Genomic DNA, 27,687 nt, shown 5'->3' with positions numbered 1-27,687 from the left:
AAGAAGTCACATGCTTTTCAGGAAAAATGATTCATTGTGACTTACAAGAAAAGGAAATGTTGGTATGTGCTTCCAGTTTCGTTTCTGCATCTGATATAAACAGGGCTTTTACATCCTGTGTCAGTGTAGAGGACAAGGAGCAGAGAGACTGAACTTCTTCAGCAGGGACTCTATCAGGTATTCACTTCATTTCTTGAAGATTAAAAACACACACAACATAAGAAAAGCAGTTAGTTCTGTTATGTACAGAAGAAGTGGTTAATGATATTATTATTATGATTATTATTATAACTGTTGATGTGAGCAGGTAAAAGCTGGACCAACAACAAAACTGCCCGGACAGGGCATTAAAACATTGAGAAACGTCTTCAAACATAAACCACATAGTTACTCCTTTTCTATAGCCTCGGAATTAAAAAGAGTTATCATTATCTGACACTTCATATTTTTTTTTAATCAATTAAGGAAGCAGTTATTTCAACTTAAACTTGATTTGACACAGAAAAAAAAATTAATTGATTCAAAAATAATCATTCACTCTTTTTTCCCGTAAAGACAGCAAGAGCAATCCAGTTTAAGTTTAATGAATTGCTCTGTCCGTTTTTTTGACTATTACAGAAACCCCAAAGGTGATTCAAGAATATATATTTTTTTGATAACTATGGGGGGCAGCTGAGTATTTGATTAACATTTGATTTTGTAAACACCCTTCCATTTTTAATTTCTTTGTTGTGTTTTGCACGGTCTGTGGAATGTTCTTGTATTTCAGATAGGAAGCATTCTTTGTGCGCAGTAACGGAAATATTAAAGCCCAGTCATTTTTGCTTGTTTTTACCGTACTCAGGGTTCATACGCCTTTGAAAGAATTAATTTCCAGAACTTTTTCAGACCCATTTAACAAAATTTCAGACTATGTTGCATGATTCTTGACAACAAGTCGTTTTAAATACTCCATTAGCATGCATACTTGAGTCTACAGTTGTATTTTTTTTTTTACTCTTGAGATTGTAGTATTTTTTCTTCTGTTAACTGTTGCTTGATTAAAATAAAGACAAACAACAATAAATAATATTGTCCTGTTGAACAACGTAGCTTGAAAGCAGAAGTACAATAAATACATACATAGAAACGGAAAACAGTAAACGTGGAAACAGGAAAAAAAAGAGATTAGGATGAGCAAAAGGAAATCTGAAGAAGCTTCCCTTTTTGGCTGGTGGTTTGCAGTTTGCCGCATACTAACTTTAATTTGTATTAAAGTACGACCACTTCCTAAATCGCATTCATGTTTACATAGAGAAACACACATCACGTGTTATAATATCACGCATCAATATAATAATAAGACATGCCAAAAATAACCTTTTTTTCATAAGCATATTCCGTTATACATCACTGCTTTTGCTATAGACCTGCCCTATTGACGTCACAATAAAGACAGATATTGGGTGCGCTAAGTAAGTGAGCCGCTCAGAGTGAGAGCCGCTCAGAAAGCACACTGAGCAGATTTAAATGACTTCACACTCTGCTCCACGACAGCGCTGAGCGACTTTTAAAAATGGTGAATAATAATTATTTGTTTGTTTGTGTTTCTGAGGTGATGGTAGATAAAACGGCCCCGTGTGAAGTTACTGTCCCCGGCTGTACCTCGCTGAGTTCGGGGCTCTGTTTGGACTGAACCTCATATCTGGCTGTGTTTAATACCGACGTTAATAATGAGAATTATGAATAATATTAATACTACAAGCCTAATAATAATACATTAATAACTATAAAACAGCTCTACATTTAAAAAAATGATACAAATTCGAAAACAACAATTTTTACCATCTTATTTAGCCATTTAATACATAACTTCATAAATCGAAACCAGTTCATCGTTCTTGACAGACGTATTTGTCAATCCTGCCTGTCATCTCCACTTGTTTTCTGCAGGTGTCCAGTCCGTCCGCTCACTCTGATCCCTGATGAGAAATGCTCAGGAGCGGCTCTGAGCGGCTCAGCGGGAGCGGAACAGAGCGAGTCGTTAAGTTGATTCTTTTACTGAGCCGCTCACTTACTTAACGCACCCATTGTCTTACTTTGCTGCTTCTCTGATTGCTCTTATAACAAATGATCAGTTTCCATACTTAATCCAGATACTTTAGCCAAACTGTATATTTTCCATATCTTTTCAACACCTGGGGCCGGTTGTACTAACGAGATCAAAAAAGAGGATCCGATCCGGGCTCACTGGAGCCGGATCATGAAAGCGTTGTACTAAGCGGATCAGGATCAAGCTCCACTGATCCAAAATCTTGATCCGATCCTGCAGCTGCGCAGACGTAACTAGGGAAACTGACCAATGAGAAGCGAATATGCGTGGCGCCGAGATTGAAGATACTGAATGTCAGAAAATGAAATGCGTTTAATTTAAACGACATGAATCAGAAGCAACTACTGTACATGTATAATTTAAAACTCCAGCGATTCTACAAAAACAGTCCGCGTATATTAATACCGGTATCTGTTTTTTTTTTAACTTCTAAAAATGTTTTAATAAATGTTACCGTAATCACGGTCGTGTGTATTTTCTGACGGACACACAGATTCTTTACAGAGGTATATCCACCATACACACAAACATCCAGCTGCAGCGTCGCTTCAGGGCAAATTATCAACACATTTTGAGCAAATATAATCAAGTGCTGACAGACAGCTGCAACTGGAAAATGTCGCGGACAGGGGGAGATTGAGGCTGTGAAAAGGTAAGCTTAAATTATTGAGAAAAAAGGAATGGGGGGGGGGGGGGGGGGGGGGATGATATGCATTAAAAAATACAACGTTAAATCTAATTAAATCAATGAGAACGCCAGTATGACTTTGTCAACACAGAAAACGTAGAAATATTATTTATGAAACCTCATTACGCAGTCAGGTCTAAAACAGAAATGTCAGATAGAGCTAAACACAAACTAAAAGTTTTTTTTTTTTTTTCTAATTGGTATTATCTTAATACAGTACTGTTACAGCTACTTTTAAATGCATTGTTGCTGAATGTTTCCTAAAACGCTGAATGATCTCCGTTTCAATCCGAAGGAAATATTTTTGGATATCCCTGCAAGCAGGTTTTAAAGTTTATTTAGTTATCGTTACAATTATCCAAATTCAATATCGTGCTTATTTAAATATTATTTTAGCAATTTAAAAAAGGTTTCAGTTAGGAATTTTGATGATGCATGGTCCATTTTAAAAACGTTTGATCAAGCTCTGATCCGATTCTGATCTTGGTCTAAAACATGCTTGATCTGATAGTTGGGCCGTATTATTACTTCCTCCTCGCCGAAAACCTCAAGAGGGTTTTTGCCTATCTTTAAAACCTGTAAGTGTCTGACGGTTTCGAATAAAACGAATTGCGTTTAGTTCCTCAATTTTTCAAAAGTGGGATCAAGTTCTGATCCTGCTCAAAAGCAAGATCAGATTTGAGCTCAGATTGACCACTGATCCGTCTAGTACACAACAACTAGGATTAAGATCAACATCTGAGCCCGGATCCGGGATCGGATCCCCGTAGTACAACCGGCCCCTGGAAAACGGCGCTCTAAATCCCACTTTTCCCAGACGTTCAAAACTGTGTACGAACACTTAGTTTATTTCTTTATCTTTTATAATTATTATTTATAAGGGCAAAAATCCAAATAAATTACTAACCGTGAAAAGCACTCGCAGATCTTATTATCTCCTTTATATCTCTTTTACAAACTACAGATTTCTGCATAAAAGTCAACTGTGTTTCTCTTAGTGATATTCGGATTGAGAGCCACCCGTTACTCGGACTTGTGAGGGAGTCTGCATCGAGAGCAATGGGTGATCTTGTGCACGCTCTACTTTGCACCCTGGTTCTTCTTTTAAATGGAGGTAAGAGAATACTTCAGCATGCATTTGGATATTTATATCATGTTTACAGTGTGTCATCGAGGACATTGAAAGAAGATCAAATTTAACATCCTTCGGATGAGTCTCTGTAAGTCGCCTTGGACAAAGGCGTCTGCTAAATAAACAAATAATAATAATAATAAAAACAATAATAATAATAATAATAATAATGAGACGTAAAACAAACGAACTCCTATTGGAAGTGACTCTGCAGCAGGTGTTAATGATGCGGAGTTCACCCCTCTAGTCTCTGTAAGTCGCTTTAGATAAAATAGTCTGCTAATGACTAATTATTATTATTATTATTATTATTATTATTATACTCTACGGGATAATATAACAATAATAATAATAATAATAATAATAATAATAATAATAATAATAATAATAATAATAATAATAATAATAATGTCTCGTTGAGTTTATTGCTCCTCAGTGATCGTTGTGTTTCCTTCAGCAGTCACCGCCTCTGAAGAGCCCCTCAGTGCCGTGCACGGCGGGGATGTTATCCTCAACTGCAGCTTCACCCTCAGCGGAGGTCGCAAAGATCTGCGTCTGCAGTGGGTGAAGGAGCGCGATGGGCAGACAGAGACCGTGCTGGCATACTGCGGTGGCGGGGTGCAGAAGAGCGAGGCCAGCGCCTCCTACAGGGATCGAGTCTATTTCTATCCAGAGGAGCTGACCCGGGGCAGCGCCCCCTTGTGGCTTCACGATGTTGAGCTCTCTGATCAGGGCAAATACACTTGCTATGTGGAGGACAGAAGAGTCGGGGACTCGGAACAGATGACAGTTCATGTGGAGGTGAAAGGTAAGTTTCTCTCTCTCTCTCTCTCTCTCTCTCTCTCTCTCTCTCTCTCTCTCTATGGTTCTTTTTTTATACTGTGAGACTGTGAATACTAAAATATTGTTTCATGTTAGATTTTGAAATGTCACATTTTTCCATCTTGTCCTTACACTGACACTGTACCCAAAACAACTGTTTATATCAGATGCAGAAACGAAACTGGAAGCACATACCAACATTTCCTTTTCTGGTAAGTCAATCATCCGTTCTTCCTGAAAAGCATGTGACTTCTTGTAATCAGTTTTATAATGACTGCATGGCCATGTTTATACTGTGACTCGAACATGCATTTGTTCAACTTCATTTTCATGTGTTTTAATAATTATTCTTCCTGAGTGTGCTGCCCAAGGTTAAAGGGCGACTGGAGTATAGATCATTTAAATATATATATACGCCATTCAATGTTTACCAGTAATGAAAACACACAGCATTTATACCAGTTTAACAATGTAACAATCGCAACAGGACAAACATGTTTTTAAAAAGCTTTACAAATATATAATATTAACAATATTTCATATTTGAGATACACATGGCATACTGGCAGTATAATTGACACCAAAACTGACTTTTCAATAAATTTCTATAAAAAATAAAAGCCTACCTAAATAAACAGTGAGTATAATTTTGAAATTTTAACAGAACTAGAATATGTATATCAGTGACATTAAAAATGCCACTGCCATCAATACAAAATCAGAGCTGTCAATCACATGAAAAAGCAGATCACCACAACCTAGAGCCACTGTGTGTACATGCGAAGCCATACTAAAAGTACAGTAGTATTTCATGATAGATTTCGAAATGTCACTGTTTTCACTTTTGTCAGTTTTTTTGTTAAGCATATGGAAACCACAAAGCGGTGTACAATTCAATATGTTAACAAGGTAATATTATTCAGCAGGTTTCATTCAAATTTATTTAGCAAAATGAGTTAATTCTATATTTGGGGGGAATAGTTGAAGTAAAGTTGTCAGTATGAGGAACTGTGAGCCGAGGACACCCTGGCCCTCCCTCCCCCCGGGCGACGCTCAGCTAATTGAGCGCCGCCCCCTGGGAGCTCCTGTCCACGCTAGGCTGTGGAATAGCCTGGACTCGAACTCGCGACGTCCAGACTATAGAGCGCATCCTGCACTCCATGTGGAGCGCCTTTACTGGATGCGCCACTCGGGAGCCCCCTCATCTGTTTATTCTAATGTGAATCTTTGTATGTTTTTCTTTATACAAATTTTTTTCAACATCAAAATCTGTTACAGGCCATCTTTTGCTTAGACAGTCAAATTATAAGTTTAATACCTATGTAGAGTGTTTGAAGAAAAAAAAAAGTGTCACTCTTTAAAATGATCACTTAATACAGTAAGCATATGTCTACTTTTTTTTAAAGAACATCATTTAAGCACATTGTACATTATTTATTTTCAAATCAGGAGCCGATCAAAGTGAATCACAAAGCATCCTTCCTTACGCTATTGGAGTGGTAGTGTGCTTGGCTACAGTCGCCATCATTGTGAAGATACTAGTTAAACTTCAAAATGGTAAGTTAATCAAGGATCAATCAAGTGATAGTAAAAACTTAATCCATAGCATTGTATTTGAAATTCCTATATATTCTGAATTAAAGTTAAAAAGAAACAATCACATAATCAAATGACATTCAACACAAGGTGCAGTGATTGCTTGTATTAACGAGAGGGGTTTTGAAGACTTGGTTAGCACTTCTTTAAAGAGAGGTTTAAGCTTCGAGGGAGCTCTACAGGTTTTGTTTGTGGCAAATGTAGGATAAACACGTCTGTTGCAGCCCTACTATAGCATTGCCACCAATGACATTATCACTAAGCTCTTCACTCAAATAAAAATAAGTCACCTTTTTCTCACGCTATTTTGGTAGTAGCTTTCGTGTAATTTCTGTTTCCATGTAGTTTTCTTTTAGAGGGAGAAATCCTCAGTCCAAATGCAAATGCTTTTTTGAAAGCATTCTTACTTTACAGCATTTTTTCACACCTGCCTAAAACTTTTGCACAGTACTGTATATATATATATATATATATATATATATATATATATATATATATATATATATATATATATATATATAATATGGTGTGCGGTGGCTTTTCAAGTAGGGCATGCAGTAATATATAAATGTAACATGTAACTCAAGAAATTTAAAAATATATATATATAGGTTTACTCACCCTATTTATAGATGAAATTCAGCCGACGTTCTTTCTTTACAAATTCTTCTATAACAGTGTCATAAAAGCTCTCCAGACTTTCTAGCTTGCTAAGTTATTTTCAACTGACATAACGGGCCAGTCCTGACAGACGTGATTTCAGTGTTGCATTTCTGGCACAAGTCTGTATTCTTCTCAGTGCTGAAAATGTTCTTTCCAGAGATGCAGTGACAGACGGAAGAGTTAGGAATAAGTCTCAGAGTTTATACACTTCAGCCGTCGCATCACTCAGGTCATTTGCATGCATGTATACTAGTAGCTATGCAACACTTTTCTTTATGAAATCTGGCACTGAATACATCACGGTTCGCTCATTATGCAGGCATACGGCATGAAAAAAGCCTATGTTTCTTTTAGGGAAGTGAACGCTTCCTCTGGAAAGGCATTTCTGTACCGGCCAAATTTACTGAAGTTTAGTAGCTCCAGGAACTTCAGTTTTTCCAGTGATGAAAGTCTCTGTTGCGTTTGCACTATTATCGTGTCCAACACCTGAACATATAATCATTTAAACTCCTCTTTTGGGTCGCTGCTGCAGTTTTGTCTACTTCTCTTGGCAGGGATTACAGTGGATTCCTCAATCATTGAATAGTATTTCTCATAGTGTCCTTTTTTATTCTGTAATAGCTCAGTTGTTTTCTTCGTTTCATTTACGCAGTATCCAATGTCTAGAGCAGGGCTTCCCAAACTTGCTCAATTAGACCTTTTTACTTGTTTTCAGCTCTTAAACAGTTGCAGTTGAAGTTACTTATCAAATGTTATAGCTAACTTGAAATATGCAAACTGTTCAAGAGCTGAAAACAAGTAAAAATGTCTAATTAAGCAAATTATCAGTTCAATTAAGGGTCTAGTTAAGTAATTGAGAGCTCGGTTGGAATGAAAACCAGCAGACACAGGGGGTCCCCACAGGACTGAGTTTGAGAAGCCCTGCTCTAGAGCCTTTGATTGCTGGGTATATATATATATATATATATATATATATATATATATATATATATATATATATATATATTGTATTAGTTATGACAACTTTATAACAGCAAGAAGAAACAAACACTAAAAGCCACAAACATGTTTATTTTATGTCTAAAAGAACAAACGCGGCAGAGCAACAGAATCCACAAAAGCAAAATTCCATAAAGATCAAAAGGACAACCAACTGTTCTACTCAACCAGGCAACCCCCACTGCTCTTAATATTAAAGCAGACCAAATTCTTCAAAACCTTAACGTATTTAAATATTTAGGAACATTTCTTGTATAATAAAACTCTAGAGTAAATGATCAATTTTGAATGTGACAACACTTATCTTTTCTGCTTTAATAAATAGTAGTCATGAAATATCTTGAAATAACTATTTTTAGACTGTGAATCAAGCCTTTTTAATTGCTTTAAAGAATGTTTTGTATGCACAGGTAAGGAGTTGTTATTTACAACTCTTGTGTTGATTCTTCATCTACCATTCTACTCTAAAGTGACATACCTTTCTCTTGCAGAACCATCCCCTCCTGGAGAGGTAAAGATAGACTCAGTGGAAATCAACTCTGTTTCTCTGAGCTGGGGCTTTCCTGACAATATGGAGGGGATGCCACACAGCTTTCACATTACCTACTCTAGCTCTGATAAGAGTGACCAAGACTCCATCACTGCAGTCTCCAATTCCACTGTCATCTCTGAGCTGAGACCTGGGAGAGAGTACAGCTTCACAGTCACCACAGTGCTAGAGAATGGGACCCAGAGCACGTCTGTTTCAAAATCTGTCCGCACAAGTAAGAATTATTTATTTACAACTCTTCTGTTGATTCTTCATATACCATTCTACTCTAAAGTGTCACAACTTTCTCTTGCAGAACCATCCCCTCCTGGAGAGGTAAAGATAGACTCAGTGGAAATCAACTCTGTTTCTCTGAGCTGGGGCTTTCCTGACAATATGGATGGGATGCCACACAGCTTTCACATTACCTACTCTAGCTCTGATAAGAGTGACCAAGACTCCATCACTGCACCCTCCAATTCCACTGTCATCTCTAAGCTGAGACCTGGGAGACAGTACAGCTTCACAGTCACCACAGTGCTGGAGAATGGGACCCAGAGCACACCTGTTTCAAAATCTGTCCGCACAAGTAAGAATTATTTATTTACAACTCTTCTGTTGATTCTTCATCTACCATTCTACTCTAAAGTGACACAACTTTCTCTTGCAGAACCATCCCCTCCTGGAAAGGTAAAGATAGACTCAGTGGAAATCAACTCTGTTTCTCTGAGCTGGGGCAGTCCTGACAATATGGATGGGATGCCACACAGCTTTTACATTACCTACTCTAGCTCTGATAAGAGTGACCAAGACTCCATCACTGCACCCTCCAATTCCACTGTCATCTCTAAGCTGAGACCTGGGAGAGAGTACAGCTTCACAGTCACCACAGAGCTGAAGAATGGGACCCAGAGCACGCCTGTTTCAACATCTGTCTGCACAAGTAAGAATGATTTATTTACAACTCTTCTTTTGAATATTACTCAATCAGTCTACAGTAGAACCTCAGAGTTACGAACCCCTTGGGAATGGAGGTTGTTCGTAAGTCTAAAATGTCTGTCACTCTGAATATGAGTTTTTCAAAGGTTTTAATAAATGTGCACACCTGCTATCTACACCCTCAATCTGGAGAATAATACAAGGATACAGCACAGTAACGCAATACTCATATTAGTATGGTTGATTCTAAAGTTCCAAGATACTATCAATGGAACAAGGCTAAATTAAAGTTATTTTAAAATCGTAACTGTAGCAAAAACACAGATTTAACATCCATAACGTGGGTTAATGTAGTTTTTATTTAATGTCTTCATGCAGCTTGCTCAGTCGTTTAGGCTCCTTTGGCTTTAAAAAAAAACAAACAAAAAAAAAACCTGTGCTTTGTTTAAAACTAAAATGTTCCTAGTAAAGTTCCCAACACTTGCTTTGAAATCTGCTTCACCTTTGTCTGGATACATTTGTTTGTTCAGTAATTTTGCTTTCTCCATGACCAGCATGGTGCTTATAGGAGTGCCTATCTGGTTGCATTGCACGCATGGCTGAGTGATTGCATTCTTCCAGCTGAAAGTGGGGTGTTCGGTAGAGCGGTCAGCTCGGAGGTTTGGAGTTTGTAACTCTGGGGTTCTGCTGTACTTTGTCATTATATCACTTCTCTTTTCTCTTCCAGAACCGTCTCCTCCTGGAGAGATAAAGATAGACTCAGTGGAAACCGATTCTGTTTCTCTGAGCTGGGGCAGTCCTGACAATATGGATGGGATCCCACACAGCTTTTACATTACCTACTCTAGCTCTGATAAGAGTCACCAAGTCTCCAACACTGCAGTTTCCAATTCCACTGTCATCTCTGAGCTGAGACCTGGGAGAGAGTACAGCTTCACAGTCACCACAGTGCTGGAGAATGGGACCCAGAGCACGCCTGTTTCAACATCTGTCTGCACAAGTAAGAATTATTTATTAACAATTCTTCTTATGAATATTAGCATCTCAGTCTACTTTTGCCATTACATCAGTTCTCTTTTCTCTTGCAGAACTGTCTCCTCCTGGAGAGATAAAGATAGACTCAGTGGAAACCGATTCTGTCTCTCTGAGCTGGAGCAGTCCTGACAATATGGATGGAATCCCACACAGCTTTCACATTACCTACTCTAGCTCTGATAAGAGTCACCAAGACTCCATCACTGCACCCTCCAATTCCACTGTCATCTCTGAGCTGAGACCTGGGAGAGAGTACAGCTTCACAGTCACCACAGTGCTGAAGAATGGGACCCAGAGCACGCCTGGTTCAACATCTGTCTGCACAAGTAAGAATTATTTATTTACAACTCTTGTGTTCATTGTTCATATACCATTCTACTCTAAAGTGTCACAACTTTCTCTTGCAGAACCGTCCCCTCCTGGAGAGATAAAGATAGACTCAGTGGAAATCGATTCTGTCTCTCTGAGCTGGAGCAGTCCTGACAATATGGATGGGATCCCACACAGCTTTTACATTACCTACTCTAGCTCTGATAAGAGTCACCAAGACTCCATCACTGCACCCTCCAATTCCACTGTCCTCTCTGAGCTGAGACCTGGGAGGGAGTACAGCTTCACAGTCACCACAGAGTTGGAGAATGGGACCCAGAGCACGCCTGTTTCAATATCTGTCTGCACAAGTAAGGCTGCACAAGAATTCATATCGCCGACTCACAGGATTTGTCTGAGGGACAACAAGTTTCACCGTTATAGTTTGCCCGTTAGACAAAGTTTTTTTTTTTCTCATTACGTTCAGTCTGTTGCTAGAAAAACACTGTAGGAGCCACGCAAACTCTGAATTGCATTGAAGTCTAGCAATACCCACACATTTAAAAATGTGTACTTCTAAACCTCAAACCAAAATGATACTCACATCTACAGTAACAAACGTACCAAAATTAGTGCAATGATGTTATTACTAATTTACATTAATTTTGTCTACAGTAGGAGCCAAGTCATGGATGTGTGTGTATATATGTATATATACAGACGTGCTCAAATTTGTTGGTACCCTTACAGCTCATTGAAATAATGCTTCATTCCTCCTGAAAAGTGATGAAATTAAAAGCTATTTTATCATGTATACTTGCATGCCTTTGGTATGTCATAGAATAAAGCAAAGAAGCTGTGAAAAGAGATGAATTATTGCTTATTCTACAAAGATATTCTAAAATGGCCTGGACACAGTTGTTGGTACCCCTTAGAAAAGATAATAAATAATTGGATTATAGTGATATTTCAAACTAATTAGTTTCTTTAATTAGTATCACACATGTCTCCAATCTTGTAATCAGTCATTCAGCCTATTTAAATGGAGAAAAGTAGTCACTGTGCTGTTTGGTATCATTGTGTGCACCACACTGAACATGGACCAGAGAAAGCAAAGGAGAGAGTTGTCTGAGGAGATCAGAAAGAAAATAATAGACAAGCATGGTAAAGGTAAAAGCTACAAGACCATCTCCAAGCACCTTGATGTTCCTGTGACAAAAGTTGCAAATATTATTAAGAAGTTTAAGGTCCATGGAACTGTAGCCAACCTCCCTGGGCGTGGCTGCAAGAGGAAAATCGACCCCAGATTGAACAGAAGGATAGTGCAAATGGTAGAAAAAGAACCAAGGATAACTGCCAAAGAGATACAAGCTGAACTCCAAGGTGAAGGTACGTCAGTTTCTGATCGCACCATCCGTCGCTTTTTGAGCAAAAGTGGGCTCCATGGAAGAAGACCCAGGAGGACTCCACTTTTGAAAGAAAAACATGAAAAAGCCAGACTGGAATTTGCTAAAATGCATATTGACAAGCCACAATCCTTCTGGGAGAATGTCCTTTGGACAGATGAGTCAAAACTGGAGCTTTTTGGCAAGTCACATCAGCTCTATGTTCACAGACGAAAAAATGAAGCTTTCAAAGAAAAGAACACCATACCTACAGTGAAACATGGAGGAGGCTCGGTTATGTTTTGGGGCTGCTTTGCTGCGCCTGGCACAGGGTGCCTTGAATCTGTGCAGGGCACAATGAAATCTCAAGACTATCAAGGTATTCTGGAGCAAAACGTACTGCCCAGTGTCAGAAAGCTCTGTCTCAGTCGCAGGTCATGGGTCCTCCAACAGGATAATGATCCAAAACACACAGCTAAAAGCACCCAAGAATGGATAAGAACAAAACATTGGACTATTTTTAAGTGGCCTTCTATGAGTCCTGATCTGAATCCTATCGAACATCTATGGGAAGAGCTGAAACTTGCAGTCTGGAGAAGGCACCCATCAAACCTGAGACAGCTGGAGCAGTTTGCTCAGGAAGAGTGGGCCAAACTACCTGTTAACAGGTGCAGTAGTCTCATTGAGAGCTACAGAAAACATTTGATTGCAGTGATTGCCTCTAAAGGTTGTGCAACAAAATATTAGGTTAGTGGTCCCATCATTTTTGTCCATGCCATTTTCATTTGTTTTATTATTTACAATATTATGTTGAATAAAAAATCAAAAGCAAAGTCTGATTTCTATTAAATATGAAATAAACAATGGTGGATGCCAATTACTTTTGTCAGTTTCAAGTTATTTCAGAGAAAATTGTGCATTCTTCGTTTTTTGTGGAGGGGTACCAACAAATTTGAGCACGTCTGTATATAATATGGCGTGTAGTGGCTTTTCAAGTAGGGCATGCAGAGCACGCCTGTTTCAACATCTGTCTGCACAAGTGAGAATTATTTATTTACAACTCTTGTGTTGATTGTTCATCTACCATTCTACTCTAAAGTGACACAACTTTCTCTTCCAGAACCGTCTCCTCCTGGAGAGATAAAGATAGACTCAGTGGAAATCAACTCTGTCTCTCTGAGCTGGTGCAGTCCTGACAATATGGATGGAATCCCACACAGCTTCAAAATCACCTTTTCAAGCTCTTTCGAGGGCAACACTCTTTCCATCACTGCACCTTTCAATTCCACTGACATATCTAAGCTGATACCTGGGAGAGAGTACAGTTTCACAGTCACCACAGTGCTGAAGAATGGGACCCAGAGCACGCCTGTTTCAACATCTGTCTGCACAAGTAAGAATTATTTATTTACAACTCTTGTGTTGATTGTTCATCTACCATTCTACTCTAAAGTGACACAACTTTCTCTTGCAGAACCGCCCCCTCCTGGAAAGATAAAGATAGACTCAGTGGAAATCAACTCTGTCTCTCTGAGCTGGTGCAGTCCTGACAATATGGATGGAATCCCACACAGCTTCAAAATCACCTTTTCAAGCTCTGTCGAGGACAACCCTCTTTCCATCACTGCACCCTTCAATTCCACTGTTATCTCTAAGCTGAGACCTGGGAGAGAGTACAGCTTCACAGTCACCACAGTGCTGAAGAATGGGACCCAGAGCAAGTCTGTTTCAACATCTGTCCGCACAAGTAAGAATTATTTATTTACAACTCTTGTGTTGATTGTTCATCTACCATTCTACTCAACTTGACACAACTTTCTCTTGCAGAACCGTCCCCTCCTGGAAAGATAAAGATAGACTCAGTGGAAATCGACTCTGTCTCTCTGAGCTGGAGCAGTCCTGACAATATGGATGGGATGCCACACAGCTTTTACATTACCTACTCTAGCTCTGATAAGAGTCACCAAGACTCCATCACTGCACCCTCCAATTCCACTGTCATCTCTGAGCTGAGACCTGGGAGAGAGTACAGCTTCACAGTCACCACAGAGTTGGAGAATGGGACCCAGAGCACGCCTGTTTCAATATCTGTCTGCACAAGTAAGGCTGCACAAGAATTCATATCGCCGACTCACAGGATTTGTCTGAGAGACAACAAGTTTCACCGTTATAGTTTGCCCGTTAGACAAAGTTTTTTTTTTTCTCATTACGTTCAGTCTGTTGCTAGAAAAACACTGTAGGAGCCACGCAAACTCTGAATTGCATTGAAGTCCAGCAATACCCACACATTTAAAAATGTGTACTTCTAAACCTCAAACCAAAATGATACTCACATCTACAGTAACAAACGTACCAAAATTAGTGCAATGATGTTATTACTAATTTACATTAATTTTGTCTACAGTAGGAGCCAAGTCATGGATGTGTGTGTATATATGTATATATACAGACGTGCTCAAATTTGTTGGTACCCTTACAGCTCATTGAAATAATGCTTCATTCCTCCTGAAAAGTGATGAAATTAAAAGCTATTTTATCATGTATACTTGCATGCCTTTGGTATGTCATAGAATAAAGCAAAGAAGCTGTGAAAAGAGATGAATTATTGCTTATTCTACAAAGATATTCTAAAATGGCCTGGACACAGTTGTTGGTACCCCTTAGAAAAGATAATAAATAATTGGATTATAGTGATATTTCAAACTAATTAGTTTCTTTAATTAGTATCACACATGTCTCCAATCTTGTAATCAGTCATTCAGCCTATTTAAATGGAGAAAAGTAGTCACTGTGCTGTTTGGTATCATTGTGTGCACCACACTGAACATGGACCAGAGAAAGCAAAGGAGAGAGTTGTCTGAGGAGATCAGAAAGAAAATAATAGACAAGCATGGTAAAGGTAAAAGCTACAAGACCATCTCCAAGCACCTTGATGTTCCTGTGACAAAAGTTGCAAATATTATTAAGAAGTTTAAGGTCCATGGAACTGTAGCCAACCTCCCTGGGCGTGGCTGCAAGAGGAAAATCGACCCCAGATTGAACAGAAGGATAGTGCAAATGGTAGAAAAAGAACCAAGGATAACTGCCAAAGAGATACAAGCTGAACTCCAAGGTGAAGGTACGTCAGTTTCTGATCGCACCATCCGTCGCTTTTTGAGCAAAAGTGGGCTCCATGGAAGAAGACCCAGGAGGACTCCACTTTTGAAAGAAAAACATGAAAAAGCCAGACTGGAATTTGCTAAAATGCATATTGACAAGCCACAATCCTTCTGGGAGAATGTCCTTTGGACAGATGAGTCAAAACTGGAGCTTTTTGGCAAGTCACATCAGCTCTATGTTCACAGACGAAAAAATGAAGCTTTCAAAGAAAAGAACACCATACCTACAGTGAAACATGGAGGAGGCTCGGTTATGTTTTGGGGCTGCTTTGCTGCGCCTGGCACAGGGTGCCTTGAATCTGTGCAGGGCACAATGAAATCTCAAGACTATCAAGGTATTCTGGAGCAAAACGTACTGCCCAGTGTCAGAAAGCTCTGTCTCAGTCGCAGGTCATGGGTCCTCCAACAGGATAATGATCCAAAACACACAGCTAAAAGCACCCAAGAATGGATAAGAACAAAACATTGGACTATTTTTAAGTGGCCTTCTATGAGTCCTGATCTGAATCCTATCGAACATCTATGGGAAGAGCTGAAACTTGCAGTCTGGAGAAGGCACCCATCAAACCTGAGACAGCTGGAGCAGTTTGCTCAGGAAGAGTGGGCCAAACTACCTGTTAACAGGTGCAGTAGTCTCATTGAGAGCTACAGAAAACATTTGATTGCAGTGATTGCCTCTAAAGGTTGTGCAACAAAATATTAGGTTAGTGGTCCCATCATTTTTGTCCATGCCATTTTCATTTGTTTTATTATTTACAATATTATGTTGAATAAAAAATCAAAAGCAAAGTCTGATTTCTATTAAATATGAAATAAACAATGGTGGATGCCAATTACTTTTGTCAGTTTCAAGTTATTTCAGAGAAAATTGTGCATTCTTCGTTTTTTGTGGAGGGGTACCAACAAATTTGAGCACGTCTGTATATAATATGGCGTGTAGTGGCTTTTCAAGTAGGGCATGCAGAGCACGCCTGTTTCAACATCTGTCTGCACAAGTGAGAATTATTTATTTACAACTCTTGTGTTGATTGTTCATCTACCATTCTACTCTAAAGTGACACAACTTTCTCTTCCAGAACCGTCTCCTCCTGGAGAGATAAAGATAGACTCAGTGGAAATCAACTCTGTCTCTCTGAGCTGGTGCAGTCCTGACAATATGGATGGAATCCCACACAGCTTCAAAATCACCTTTTCAAGCTCTTTCGAGGGCAACACTCTTTCCATCACTGCACCTTTCAATTCCACTGACATATCTAAGCTGATACCTGGGAGAGAGTACAGTTTCACAGTCACCACAGTGCTGAAGAATGGGACCCAGAGCACGCCTGTTTCAACATCTGTCTGCACAAGTAAGAATTATTTATTTACAACTCTTGTGTTGATTGTTCATCTACCATTCTACTCTAAAGTGACACAACTTTCTCTTGCAGAACCGCCCCCTCCTGGAAAGATAAAGATAGACTCAGTGGAAATCAACTCTGTCTCTCTGAGCTGGTGCAGTCCTGACAATATGGATGGAATCCCACACAGCTTCAAAATCACCTTTTCAAGCTCTGTCGAGGACAACCCTCTTTCCATCACTGCACCCTTCAATTCCACTGTTATCTCTAAGCTGAGACCTGGGAGAGAGTACAGCTTCACAGTCACCACAGTGCTGAAGAATGGGACCCAGAGCAAGTCTGTTTCAACATCTGTCCGCACAAGTAAGAATTATTTATTTACAACTCTTGTGTTGATTGTTCATCTACCATTCTACTCAACTTGACACAACTTTCTCTTGCAGAACCGTCCCCTCCTGGAAAGATAAAGATAGACTCAGTGGAAATCGACTCTGTCTCTCTGAGCTGGAGCAGTCCTGACAATATGGATGGGATGCCACACAGCTTTTACATTACCTACTCTAGCTCTGATAAGAGTCACCAAGACTCCATCACTGCACCCTCCAATTCCACTGTCATCTCTGAGCTGAGACCTGGGAGAGAGTACAGCTTCACAGTCACCACAGAGTTGGAGAATGGGACCCAGAGCACGCCTGTTTCAATATCTGTCTGCACAAGTAAGGCTGCACAAGAATTCATATCGCCGACTCACAGGATTTGTCTGAGAGACAACAAGTTTCACCGTTATAGTTTGCCCGTTAGACAAAGTTTTTTTTTTTCTCATTACGTTCAGTCTGTTGCTAGAAAAACACTGTAGGAGCCACGCAAACTCTGAATTGCATTGAAGTCTAGCAATACCCACACATTTAAAAATGTGTACTTCTAAACCTCAAACCAAAATGATACTCACATCTACAGTAACAAACGTACCAAAATTAGTGCAATGATGTTATTACTAATTTACATTAATTTTGTCTACAGTAGGAGCCAAGTCATGGATGTGTGTGTATATATATATATATACAGACGTGCTCAAATTTGTTGGTACCCTTACAGCTCATTGAAATAATGCTTCATTCCTCCTGAAAAGTGATGAAATTAAAAGCTATTTTATCATGTATACTTGCATGCCTTTGGTATGTCATAGAATAAAGCAAAGAAGCTGTGAAAAGAGATGAATTATTGCTTATTCTACAAAGATATTCTAAAATGGCCTGGACACATTTGTTGGTACCCCTTAGAAAAGATAATAAATAATTGGATTATAGTGATATTTCAAACTAATTAGTTTCTTTAATTAGTATCACACATGTCTCCAATCTTGTAATCAGTCATTCAGCCTATTTAAATGGAGAAAAGTAGTCACTGTGCTGTTTGGTATCATTGTGTGCACCACACTGAACATGGACCAGAGAAAGCAAAGGAGAGAGTTGTCTGAGGAGATCAGAAAGAAAATAATAGACAAGCATGGTAACGGTAAAGGCTACAAGACCATCTCCAAGCACCTTGATGTTCCTGTGACAACAGTTGCAAATATTATTAAGAAGTTTAAGGTCCATGGAACTGTAGACAACCTCCCTGGGCGCGGCCGCAAGAGGAAAATCGACCCCAGATTGAACAGAAGGATAGTGCGAATGGTAGAAAAAGAACCAAGGATAACTGCCAAAGAGATACAAGCTGAACTCCAAGGTGAAGGTACGTCAGTTTCTGATCGCACCATCCGTCGCTTTATGAGCGAAAGTGGGCTCCATGGAAGAAGACCCAGGAGGACTCCACTTTTGAAAGAAAAACATAAAAAAGCCAGACTGGAATTTGCTAAAATGCATATTGACAAGCCACAATCCTTCTGGGAGAATGTCCTTTGGACAGATGAGTCAAAACTGGGGCTTTTTGGCAAGTCACATCAGCTCTATGTTCAGACGAAAAAATGAAGCTTTCAAAGAAAAGAACACCATACCTACAGTGAAACATGGAGGAGGCTCGGTTATGTTTTGGGGCTGCTTTGCTGCGCCTGGCACAGGGTGCATTGAATCTGTGCAGGGCACAATGAAATCTCAAGACTATCAAGGCATTCTGGAGCAAAACGTACTGCCCAGTGTCAGAAAGCTCTGTCTCAGTCGCAGGTCATGGGTCCTCCAACAGGATAATGATCCAAAACACACAGCTAAAAGCACCCAAGAATGGATAAGAACAAAACATTGGACTATTTTTAAGTGGCCTTCTATGAGTCCTGATCTGAATCCTATCGAACATCTATGGGAAGAGCTGAAACTTGCAGTCTGGAGAAGGCACCCATCAAACCTGAGACAGCTGGAGCAGTTTGCTCAGGAAGAGTGGGCCAAACTACCTGTTAACAGGTGCAGAAGTCTCATTGAGAGCTACAGAAAACATTTGATTGCAGTGATTGCCTCTAAAGGTTGTGCAACAAAATATTAGGTTAGCAGTCCCATCATTTTTGTCCATGCCATTTTCATTTGTTTTATTATTTACAATATTATGTTGAATAAAAAATCAAAAGCAAAGTCTGATTTCTATTAAATATGAAATAAACAATGGTGGATGCCAATTACTTTTGTCAGTTTCAAGTTATTTCAGAGAAAATTGTGCATTCTTCGTTTTTTTGTGGAGGGGTACCAACAAATTTGAGCACGTCTGTGTATATATATATATAATATATAATATGGCGTGTAGTGGCTTTTCAAGTAGGGCATGCAGAGCACGCCTGTTTCAACATCTGTCTGCACAAGTAAGAATTATTTATTTACAACTCTTGTGTTGATTGTTCATCTACCATTCTACTCTAAAGTGACATAACTTTCTCTTGCAGAACCGTCCCCTCCTGGAAAGATAAAGATAGACTCAGTGGAAATCGACTCTGTCTCTCTGAGCTGGGACAGTCCTGCTGGTCTGGATGAGATCCCACACAGCTTTAAAATCACCTATTCAAGCTCTTTCGAGGACAACACTCTTTCCATCACTGCACCCTCCAATTCCACTGTCACCTCTGAGCTGAGACCTGGGAGACGGTACAGCTTCACAGTCACCACAGTGCTGGAGAATGGGACCCAGAGCACGCCTGTTTCAACATCTGTCTGCACAAGTAAGAATTATTTATTTACAACTCTTGTGTTGATTGTTCATCTACCATTCTACTCTAAAGTGACACAACTTTCTCTTCCAGAACCGTCTCCTCCTGGAGAGATAAAGATAGACTCAGTGGAAATCAACTCTGTCTCTCTGAGCTGGGACAGTCCTGACAATATGGATGGGATCCCACACAGCTTTAAAATCACCTATTCAAGCTCTGTGAAGGACAACCCTCTTTCCATCACTGCACCCTCCAATTCCACTGTCATCTCTAAGCTGAGACCTGGGAGAGAGTACAGCTTCACAGTCACCACAGTGCTGGAGAATGGGACCCAGAGCACGCCTGTTTCAACATATGTCTGCACAAGTAAGGATCAGTTCTCTGTAATTCAGGGTATTAGCCTCATAGATCATCTCTACTTCTTTTTTGTTTCATTCCAGCTCAAGTAGACCAATTTCTTGTATTTCATACATTTGTGATGATACATAAACCACATGTGCTGGAGAAAACGGTTCCAGGGAAGGTGTTGTGTTCATCAATACAGCTGTGTAGCTCATGCCCTGTGGGTCTGAAGCTTGACCTAGACAGGAACAGTTAGTATCATTTTAAAAATGTTTCAAGGGCCGAACAGGAATTAATTGACGCAAGCCTTCGATAAAAAAATAAAAAAAAATGTAAATGAAACGCCACATTGATCCACTTGAGCTGGAATTTACTATACAACAGTGGAACTGACTGACTTCAATAGGGATTGTAAATCACTATATCCTACAGCATACCGACTCAGTATAGAGTGGTTACATGCTGTAGCAAACCCAGTGGGCTCTATTTAAATCAGCAGGGACAATATTATATTAGTTTTGATCTATTTTTAAATGTTAACAGACTTGAGCTCTCATACAGTATGCTAGAGGGGTTGTTGCTTTGCAGTTCAGTTTAATTTAAACCTTGAGCCACTTGCTGTCCAATGTTGCTGGAGAATGATAAGACAGCAGCTTCAAACACTTGACAGTAATTAACAGCTTGTATTTGCTGAAATAAGAAATAAATGAGTCACTTTACTGTCTGTCAAAATCAAACCCTGTGAAGTCAGTAACAGACAAGAAGGATGTTTGCCTAACACAGCAGATAATGTAAGTATGTGCTCACAAATGATGCTCCTACATTATTATTATTATTTATTTGGCAGATGCCTTTAAGGTGACTTACAGGTGTTACAGGGCAGTACATCTGCAGTAAAATAGCCAATGACAAGCATATCCATCACTTGTACAAACCAATCAGCCTCCACTCAGAACACAGTGTTCTCATAATGTAGTCAACAACAGTTGTTACTGTTTCCCTTTCAGAAATATCTCTAGAAGATTTGCTGTGCATGCTGGGACTGGAGAACTACTTCCCAGGCAAGATTACGTTGACTACTGTCCTTGAGATCGGTACAGACAGTATTACAGATGAACCGATTCAGTCACTGAAAAAACTCCCCTGGTGCTTTCTGAAAAGACTCATGATGGTAAATGTGACAGCTCGGAGTACCAAGTGCAGTGCTGCTGAGACAGATACAGACTCGACATTGCAAGACCTTGATAGTGTTCTTGAACTTACAGCTAGTAATGATGATCAAGACAGTAATACAATCAATCCACTTGATCTCTTAGTAGCACTCTTTCTGTGCTCAGACAGCTTCCTGCAGCAGGAAATGATGTCAAAAATGTCGATGTGCCAGTTTGCTGTACCTCTTTTGCTCCCTGACTGCAGCACCAGTCAGTGTACATTAATGCTGTGGGCCATGCGAGACATTGTGAAGAAGTTTAGACCCTGTTCATTAGCCAACTCAAAAGGGTTTGTGGAAGACAGTATAGTCAGCACTGCCATGCCAATGATCTCTTTTGTCAGGCTGGGTGACTGCAGTTTATCAAAGTCTCAGATTCTGAATCAGGTTCTCAGTAACCCCCAGCAGTACCATGATTTCTTTATCCATCGTAATATGGAATGTGGAAATGTTCCACGGAGAATTTCAAACGGTCTAGTGGAAATAGGTTGGTACCTTCCTTGTGGAAAGAAAAACTTGGACATCTTTCCAGAACCTGTAGCTGTTGCTAACCTTCGTGGAGATCTCCTTTCCTTTCAGAAACAGTTTTCCATTTTATGTCAAACATCCTCGGCAGTCTTCATATTTTTTGACAGTATTGCGGAGAGCAAGTGCAATCTCTTGTCCCCTGCAGGAAATATTAAAGCCCAATTGTATTTGGTTGGAAATTTTCCAAATACAACAGAGAAAAAAAACTTTCTGAAAAACTTGGCTTCACAATTACAATTAAGTACAAGTCATATCCTATTGAAGAAACAGCAGACCAATGACGCAGAGTTTGTGTCAAATCTGCGCTTAACTATGAATGACATCATGGAAAACTGTCAACACAAAATGACCATTGAAGGCATGTCTGCTGAAGCACATGAATTGGGGATTCCTGTAGATGAAGACTGCACTGCATGTCAGAACGCTAAGAGAAGTGCTGCAGAAATCACATCTAGAATCGACGATGTGGTGCAATATAAAGAGGATCAGTTGCCATTGCAAGGGAAGCTTTGGAAGGAGCTGGCTAAAATAGAAAAGGAGGAGTGCAGACTACGGAAGGCAGGAGACAAGCCTCTTGAACAATATAAATCCAATCTGCAAAGAGAAAAACAGAAACTGAGACAACAGCAAATCCGTTATAATATGTCTGAAGCAATCGGATGTTTCTTTACTGCCATATCCAATGAAAGCAAAGAAGAACGATCCTATTTTCTAAAATGGATGAGGATGAACTTGGATGTTATAGCACGAAAGAAACTTTCCGGTCTTCGTGATGAATACAAAGAAAAGTGTTGCAAGTTCTCAGAGAACAAAGAGATAATTGCAGACTTGGATAGACAAATATCAGACAGCTCTTTAGGAATTGAACATTTCATGCGTGAGATGGGACAGCTTTATGAAGCAGCGTGCTCCCTTCCTCCAAGTAATGCATATCGTCTGCAATTTCAAGATCTTCCCAGTTTGGGGGCAGATCTGCTGTTGGACGGCTTCCCTCTTGAGCTGGTGGATGGAGATGCATCAAATATCCCTGTAAAATGGGTGACTGATGTCCTAACTGAGCTCCACAGGAAAGTCCAACCCAAGAGCAGGCTGCTGGTTGTAACAGTGCTGGGAGTTCAAAGCACTGGGAAGTCTACCCTCCTCAACACAATGTTTGGGGTTCAGTTTGCAGTTAGCAGTGGCAGATGCACGAGAGGAGCCTTCATGCTGTTAATCAGAGTCAAAGAGGATCTTAAAGAAGAGCTGAACTGTGATTTTATCTTGGTAATCGACACTGAAGGTCTGAAATCTCCAGAACTGGCACAACTAGAAGACAGCTACGAACATGACAATGAGCTTGCAACACTGGTTGTAGGTTTGAGTGACGTCACCATAATAAACATTGCAATGGAGAACTCCACAGAGATGAAGGATATCTTGCAGATCGTGGTGCACGCCTTTCTTAGAATGGAGAAAGTGGGGAAGAAACCAAACTGTCAGTTTGTACACCAGAATGTGGGGGACGTGTCTGCTCATGACAACAATGCAAGGGACAGGAATAAGCTTCTAGAACAGCTGAATGAGATGATACAGGCAGCTGCCAGGATGGAGAAGCTAGATCCCAACATGAAACTCACAGATGTAATGGAGTATGACCCCGAACACAGTAACTGGTACATCCCTGGCCTGTGGCATGGCATTCCACCAATGGCTCCAGTTAACACAGGCTACAGTGAAACTGTGTATGAGTTCAAGAAGAGCTTGATTGAAGTGTTAAAAAGCTACAAATACCAAACACTTACAGAGTTCCTGGAGTGGACGAGAAGTTTGTGGAAATCCGTTAAATATGAGAATTTCATCTTCAGCTTCAGAAATAGCCTAGTGGCTGAGGCTTACAGTAACCTGTGTGTTGAATTTAATAAATGGGAATGGGACTTCCAAAAGCACATGTACAACTGGCTGGCAACTGCTGAGACAAGGATTTCAAATACCAAGGCACAGTCCTCAAACCTTGATGAGTTTCTCAGAAGTTTACAAGCAGAGGCATTTCAGGAACTGACATCACAAGAAACGACATCTCTGGAGAAACTGACTAAATACTATGACAGTAAGGAGGGACATGTTAATCTTGTAGAAAGCTACAGAGCCACCTTTGAGAGAAGCATTAAAACTCTTAGGATTGAAACTGAAAACTCTGTGACAAACAAGTTGACAGCAGCGATTGATTTTCAAAAAGGAATGAAGAAAGTACACAATGTCAATGAAAAGCATAAAGCAATATTAGATGAAAAAGTGTTGCAACTGCTAGCAGAGTGTAGGAAAAGAAATGAGGATTTATCTGAGAAGCAGCTGAAAAACAAATTTGAAAAGATGTGGGAAGAGACAGTGAAGAGACTGAACTTTAAAGGTTTAGAGAAAAGAGACATTGTATTAGATGTTTTTAATCAATTGAGAAACAAATTAAAAAGAAATGTAGGTGCAGTTAACAAGGTATTAAATGAGGTCACAGATTTGACTGAATATGGAAAAACTCAGTTTAATGTAACTGATAAACACTTTGATCGCGGATGGTACAAAAAACACATCACTGATCGTGTTGGCCTGTCAACAAACCCCAAAGAGCAAGCAGAGGCGTGGGTGAAATCTATAACAGGACAGTGCACAGAGTTTGTATCACACAAAAAAAAGAGTAAAACTGACTACCATGAGACGTACACCAGAGAGCTGTTAGAAATGATAGATGTCAAGCTGAAGGGAATTGAGAAGCTCAAGACCAACGCCCAGTTTGAAGCTGACCTGAAGCTGCACATCTGTGGGTTTGCTGCCAGGGAATTCCAACAGATGCACGAAGATTTCAATGAAGACAACGACCCTCGGAAACATCTGGAAAAGTCCAAACCACGGTACTGTTCTGACTTCATAGATCTTTTCCAGAAGAAAGACCAGAGCCAAAAGAAGGCTCAAGAATTCACTGAGCACTGCCTCAAGTCTGCAGTGAAGGAGTATGTCAACAAAGCCCTTGGGTTAGATATTGTGGATGCAATGCTGACTGGTGCAGACTCTGTGAAATACAGCACCCGGGCATATTTCCAGCATTCAATTCTGAAACAGCTGCTGGATGAAAATAAATCTGAAAACTATGTGGCTTACAGTAGAAACTATGAAGGTTTTGTCAAGGATTGGATATTGAATCGTATTATTGATCAGTTTTCAAACAGTAAAGCCCTTTCAGATTTACAAGTGAAACGTTTTGAAGCAATAACCAAACAAATACAAAAAGCCATTGGAAAAGGAAAGAAGACTTTAACAAAGAGCGAAACCATTTTAACGCTTCTTAAAAAGATCTGCAGTAATTTAAACCGTGACATTGTGATTTCCACAGACAACCTTGGATTAGCACTTATCCAGGACAAAGCAAACACAGAAGAGTTCATTGGATATCTTCAGAAGAGTGTGAATGAAATGAAGACATCTCAAGTGCTGAAGTTTCTCAAGGGTGTCATATCAAGGAGAAGCTTAACAGCCTACCCTTCAAGCCGCAGGATGAGCTGTTTAAGAGGATGTTTGGCTGTGGAAAGCAGTGTCCGTTCTGTAAGGTCCCCTGTGAGGCAGGAGGCAAGGAGCACAAAGAACACCACGCATCCGTGCATCGACCAGAGGGGCTGAGTAAACGCAGATGGGCAAAATCTCAAAAACTAGTAGTAGATATATGCTCAACTGCTGTACAAAGTGAACACTTATTTTCTAATAGTGACACAGAGGACGGGTGGCATCCCTATAAAGACTATCGGAAATTCTACCCTGACTGGAACATTGCCCCCGATGCCAGTATTGAAGCCTCTGACTACTGGAAGTACATCCTGACTACATTTAATGAACAATTTGCAGAGGAGTTTAATGCAAAGCCTGCTGATATCCCTGAGGAATGGAAAAGCATAACAAAGGAACAAGCACTGAAGAGTATAAATGAGGTGTATAACATGAAGTGAATAAACAGAAGCTCTAAACAGTTACCTACTCTTAAAACCATTGTAATGAAACTCTTGCCCTGGATGTAGTTAGTGATGGAACACACACTGAATTGGGACGAGGAATCAGAATCAGCCTCTATTGTGAAGGAAGTACAAAGTTTGCACCAGTTCTTTATGAAAGAAATAAAACAGTTTGAATCTTCTAAATAGAAAACTTAATTGAACTACTGATGTGTGTTTGTTTGTTTTGTTTTGAGCACTCCTTCCAATAATACTGATGTTTTTTTTTTATTGTTTTGAGCACTCAGTATCAGGCCCTGTGTGGTTCCTTGATTAATGTCATTTAGATTTTCTTTTGGCTATTGAGTCCTGTGTTGAAAGTGTACTGTCTGTGTTTGCCTGAAAGCGTTTCTTTCAAATTAACATTGTAAGAATGCATCTCTTTCATTTTCAGTTTTATTTAAAATGTTTTATCTTTTGGATGTGAAAAAAAATTTAGGTCTACAGTGATGTTAAAATAAATAGCAAAAATGAATCCCATGTAACAGCACACAAACTACAATGCATGTTCTTATAAATAATCCCTTTTAATAATCAGGACAATCATTTAAAAATATTAAAGGTTATTGATATACAATGATTGTGCTTTTAATCATGTGTTACTAATAGATTGCTTAACTTGTTACTGTGCCTTGTATCTTAGATTACAATACAGTTGAAAATTGTATCGTCTTGTTTTCTGCTCAATGAAATAATAGTATTGGACCTTACACAGATCCTTGCTGTGGATTTTTCATTGTAAAATGAATCACTAGTGGGGTCTAGATTCTGTGATTTCTGCTTCTGCTCATACTTACTAATAAAGTTGAATTACACTTTGCAGTGTTGTGTGTTTCAGTTGATTTCCTAAGAGCTCTCATCACCTCACATGCTGGCTGGTTGCGGGTCAGTTGATCTCCAGGTTTTCTTTATTGTCCCTCCCGTCACATCACCTCCTTGCCTTCAGTACAAGTGAAGCACCTCGATCCTAGCGTGAAGATAGAGTCCGGGTGTTACATGTTTGAAATGAATGTCCATTTAATCTGCTAATACTCTCTGTTCACATATAATTTATATATATATATATATATATATATATATATATATATATATATATATATTACACACACACACACACATATGGGGTGCCATGTGTTAAAAAAAAAGGCGTTAATATTTTAACATTTTTTTTCACATTTTTTAAATCTTGTATTTTTTCCCCCAGATTTATAAATGTTGTGAAAATAAATATATATTTTAAATGTGTACATTCAGATATCATTTATAAATCTTAAAATATTTAGCAGCTTTTCAACATTTAAATGCAAAATCTTTATTTTAAAAATAAATATATATTTTGTTATTAAATATCTATTCTGAAAAATCAAGATTTAATATTTGGCTAAATATTTAACTGGCCAGCTAAGTCTGGAGTTTGTATGCAAATGAGCTCCGCCCACCGTGCCTTGACGTGATTTGATTGGCTCTTGTAATGCTGAAAGTTGCATATTTCTGAATAGCATTACAAGAGCCAATCAAATCGCATAAAAGCACAAAGCGGGCGGAGCTCATTTGCATACAAACTCCAGATTTAGCTGGCCAGATTTTAAAATAAAGATATAGCATTTAAATGTTGAAAAGTTGCTAAATATTTTATGATTTATAAATTATATCTGAATGTACACATTTAAAAACATATATTTATTTTCACAACATTTATAAATCTGGGAAAAAATACAAGATTTATTTATTTATTTTTACACATGGTACCCCATAAACACAGTTACTGACAAGTATTTGGTAG

The 27,687-nt window shown here is 39.3% G+C and overlaps 2 protein-coding genes and 1 pseudogene across 2 annotated transcripts; all 3 read left to right on the top strand.

Annotated features, from left to right (window-relative positions):
* The first annotated feature begins 124 nt into the window (after window positions 1-124).
* Window positions 125-14,429, top strand: LOC117966607 (receptor-type tyrosine-protein phosphatase eta-like). Its single transcript, XM_059016865.1, has 10 exons — window positions 125-177; window positions 3,745-3,894; window positions 4,373-4,720; window positions 4,902-4,946; window positions 6,184-6,291; window positions 8,484-8,756; window positions 8,838-9,110; window positions 10,903-11,175; window positions 13,664-13,936; window positions 14,017-14,429. Exons 2-10 carry the CDS (start codon window positions 3,840-3,842, stop codon window positions 14,427-14,429), a joined length of 2,061 nt encoding a protein of 686 aa, XP_058872848.1. The 5' UTR covers window positions 125-177; window positions 3,745-3,839.
* A 2,374-nt stretch (window positions 14,430-16,803) lies between these two features.
* Window positions 16,804-19,983, top strand: LOC131723242 (receptor-type tyrosine-protein phosphatase eta-like). Its single transcript, XM_059016864.1, has 4 exons — window positions 16,804-17,050; window positions 17,131-17,403; window positions 19,554-19,820; window positions 19,928-19,983. Exons 1-4 carry the CDS (start codon window positions 16,858-16,860, stop codon window positions 19,981-19,983), a joined length of 789 nt encoding a protein of 262 aa, XP_058872847.1. The 5' UTR covers window positions 16,804-16,857.
* Window positions 19,916-26,724, top strand: LOC131723348 (up-regulator of cell proliferation-like; annotated as a pseudogene).
* The last annotated feature ends 963 nt before the right edge of the window (window positions 26,725-27,687 follow it).

The sequence above is a fragment of the Acipenser ruthenus genome, chromosome 54, assembly GCF_902713425.1.
Source record: "Acipenser ruthenus chromosome 54, fAciRut3.2 maternal haplotype, whole genome shotgun sequence".
Lineage (NCBI taxonomy): Eukaryota > Metazoa > Chordata > Actinopteri > Acipenseriformes > Acipenseridae > Acipenser > Acipenser ruthenus.
This window is presented reverse-complemented; position numbering and strand designations above follow the sequence as displayed.

What these genes read in the sequence shown, in the direction of transcription:
- LOC117966607 (XM_059016865.1), top strand. Translation starts at nt 3,840, where the DNA reads ATGGGTGATCTTGTGCACGCTCTACTTTGCACCCTGGTTCTTCTTTTA. An exon ending in GGTTCTTCTTTTAAATGGAG is followed by an intron (nt 3,895 to 4,372) that starts GTAAGAGAATAC and finishes TTCCTTCAGCAG; the next exon opens with TCACCGCCTCTGAAGAGCCC. An exon ending in AGTTCATGTGGAGGTGAAAG is followed by an intron (nt 4,721 to 4,901) that starts GTAAGTTTCTCT and finishes TGTTTATATCAG; the next exon opens with ATGCAGAAACGAAACTGGAA.
- LOC131723242 (XM_059016864.1), top strand. Translation starts at nt 16,858, where the DNA reads ATGGATGGAATCCCACACAGCTTCAAAATCACCTTTTCAAGCTCTGTC. An exon ending in TTCAATATCTGTCTGCACAA is followed by an intron (nt 17,404 to 19,553) that starts GTAAGGCTGCAC and finishes TTTCTCTTGCAG; the next exon opens with AACCGTCCCCTCCTGGAAAG. An exon ending in GCCTGTTTCAACATCTGTCT is followed by an intron (nt 19,821 to 19,927) that starts GCACAAGTAAGA and finishes CCTCCTGGAGAG; the next exon opens with ATAAAGATAGACTCAGTGGA.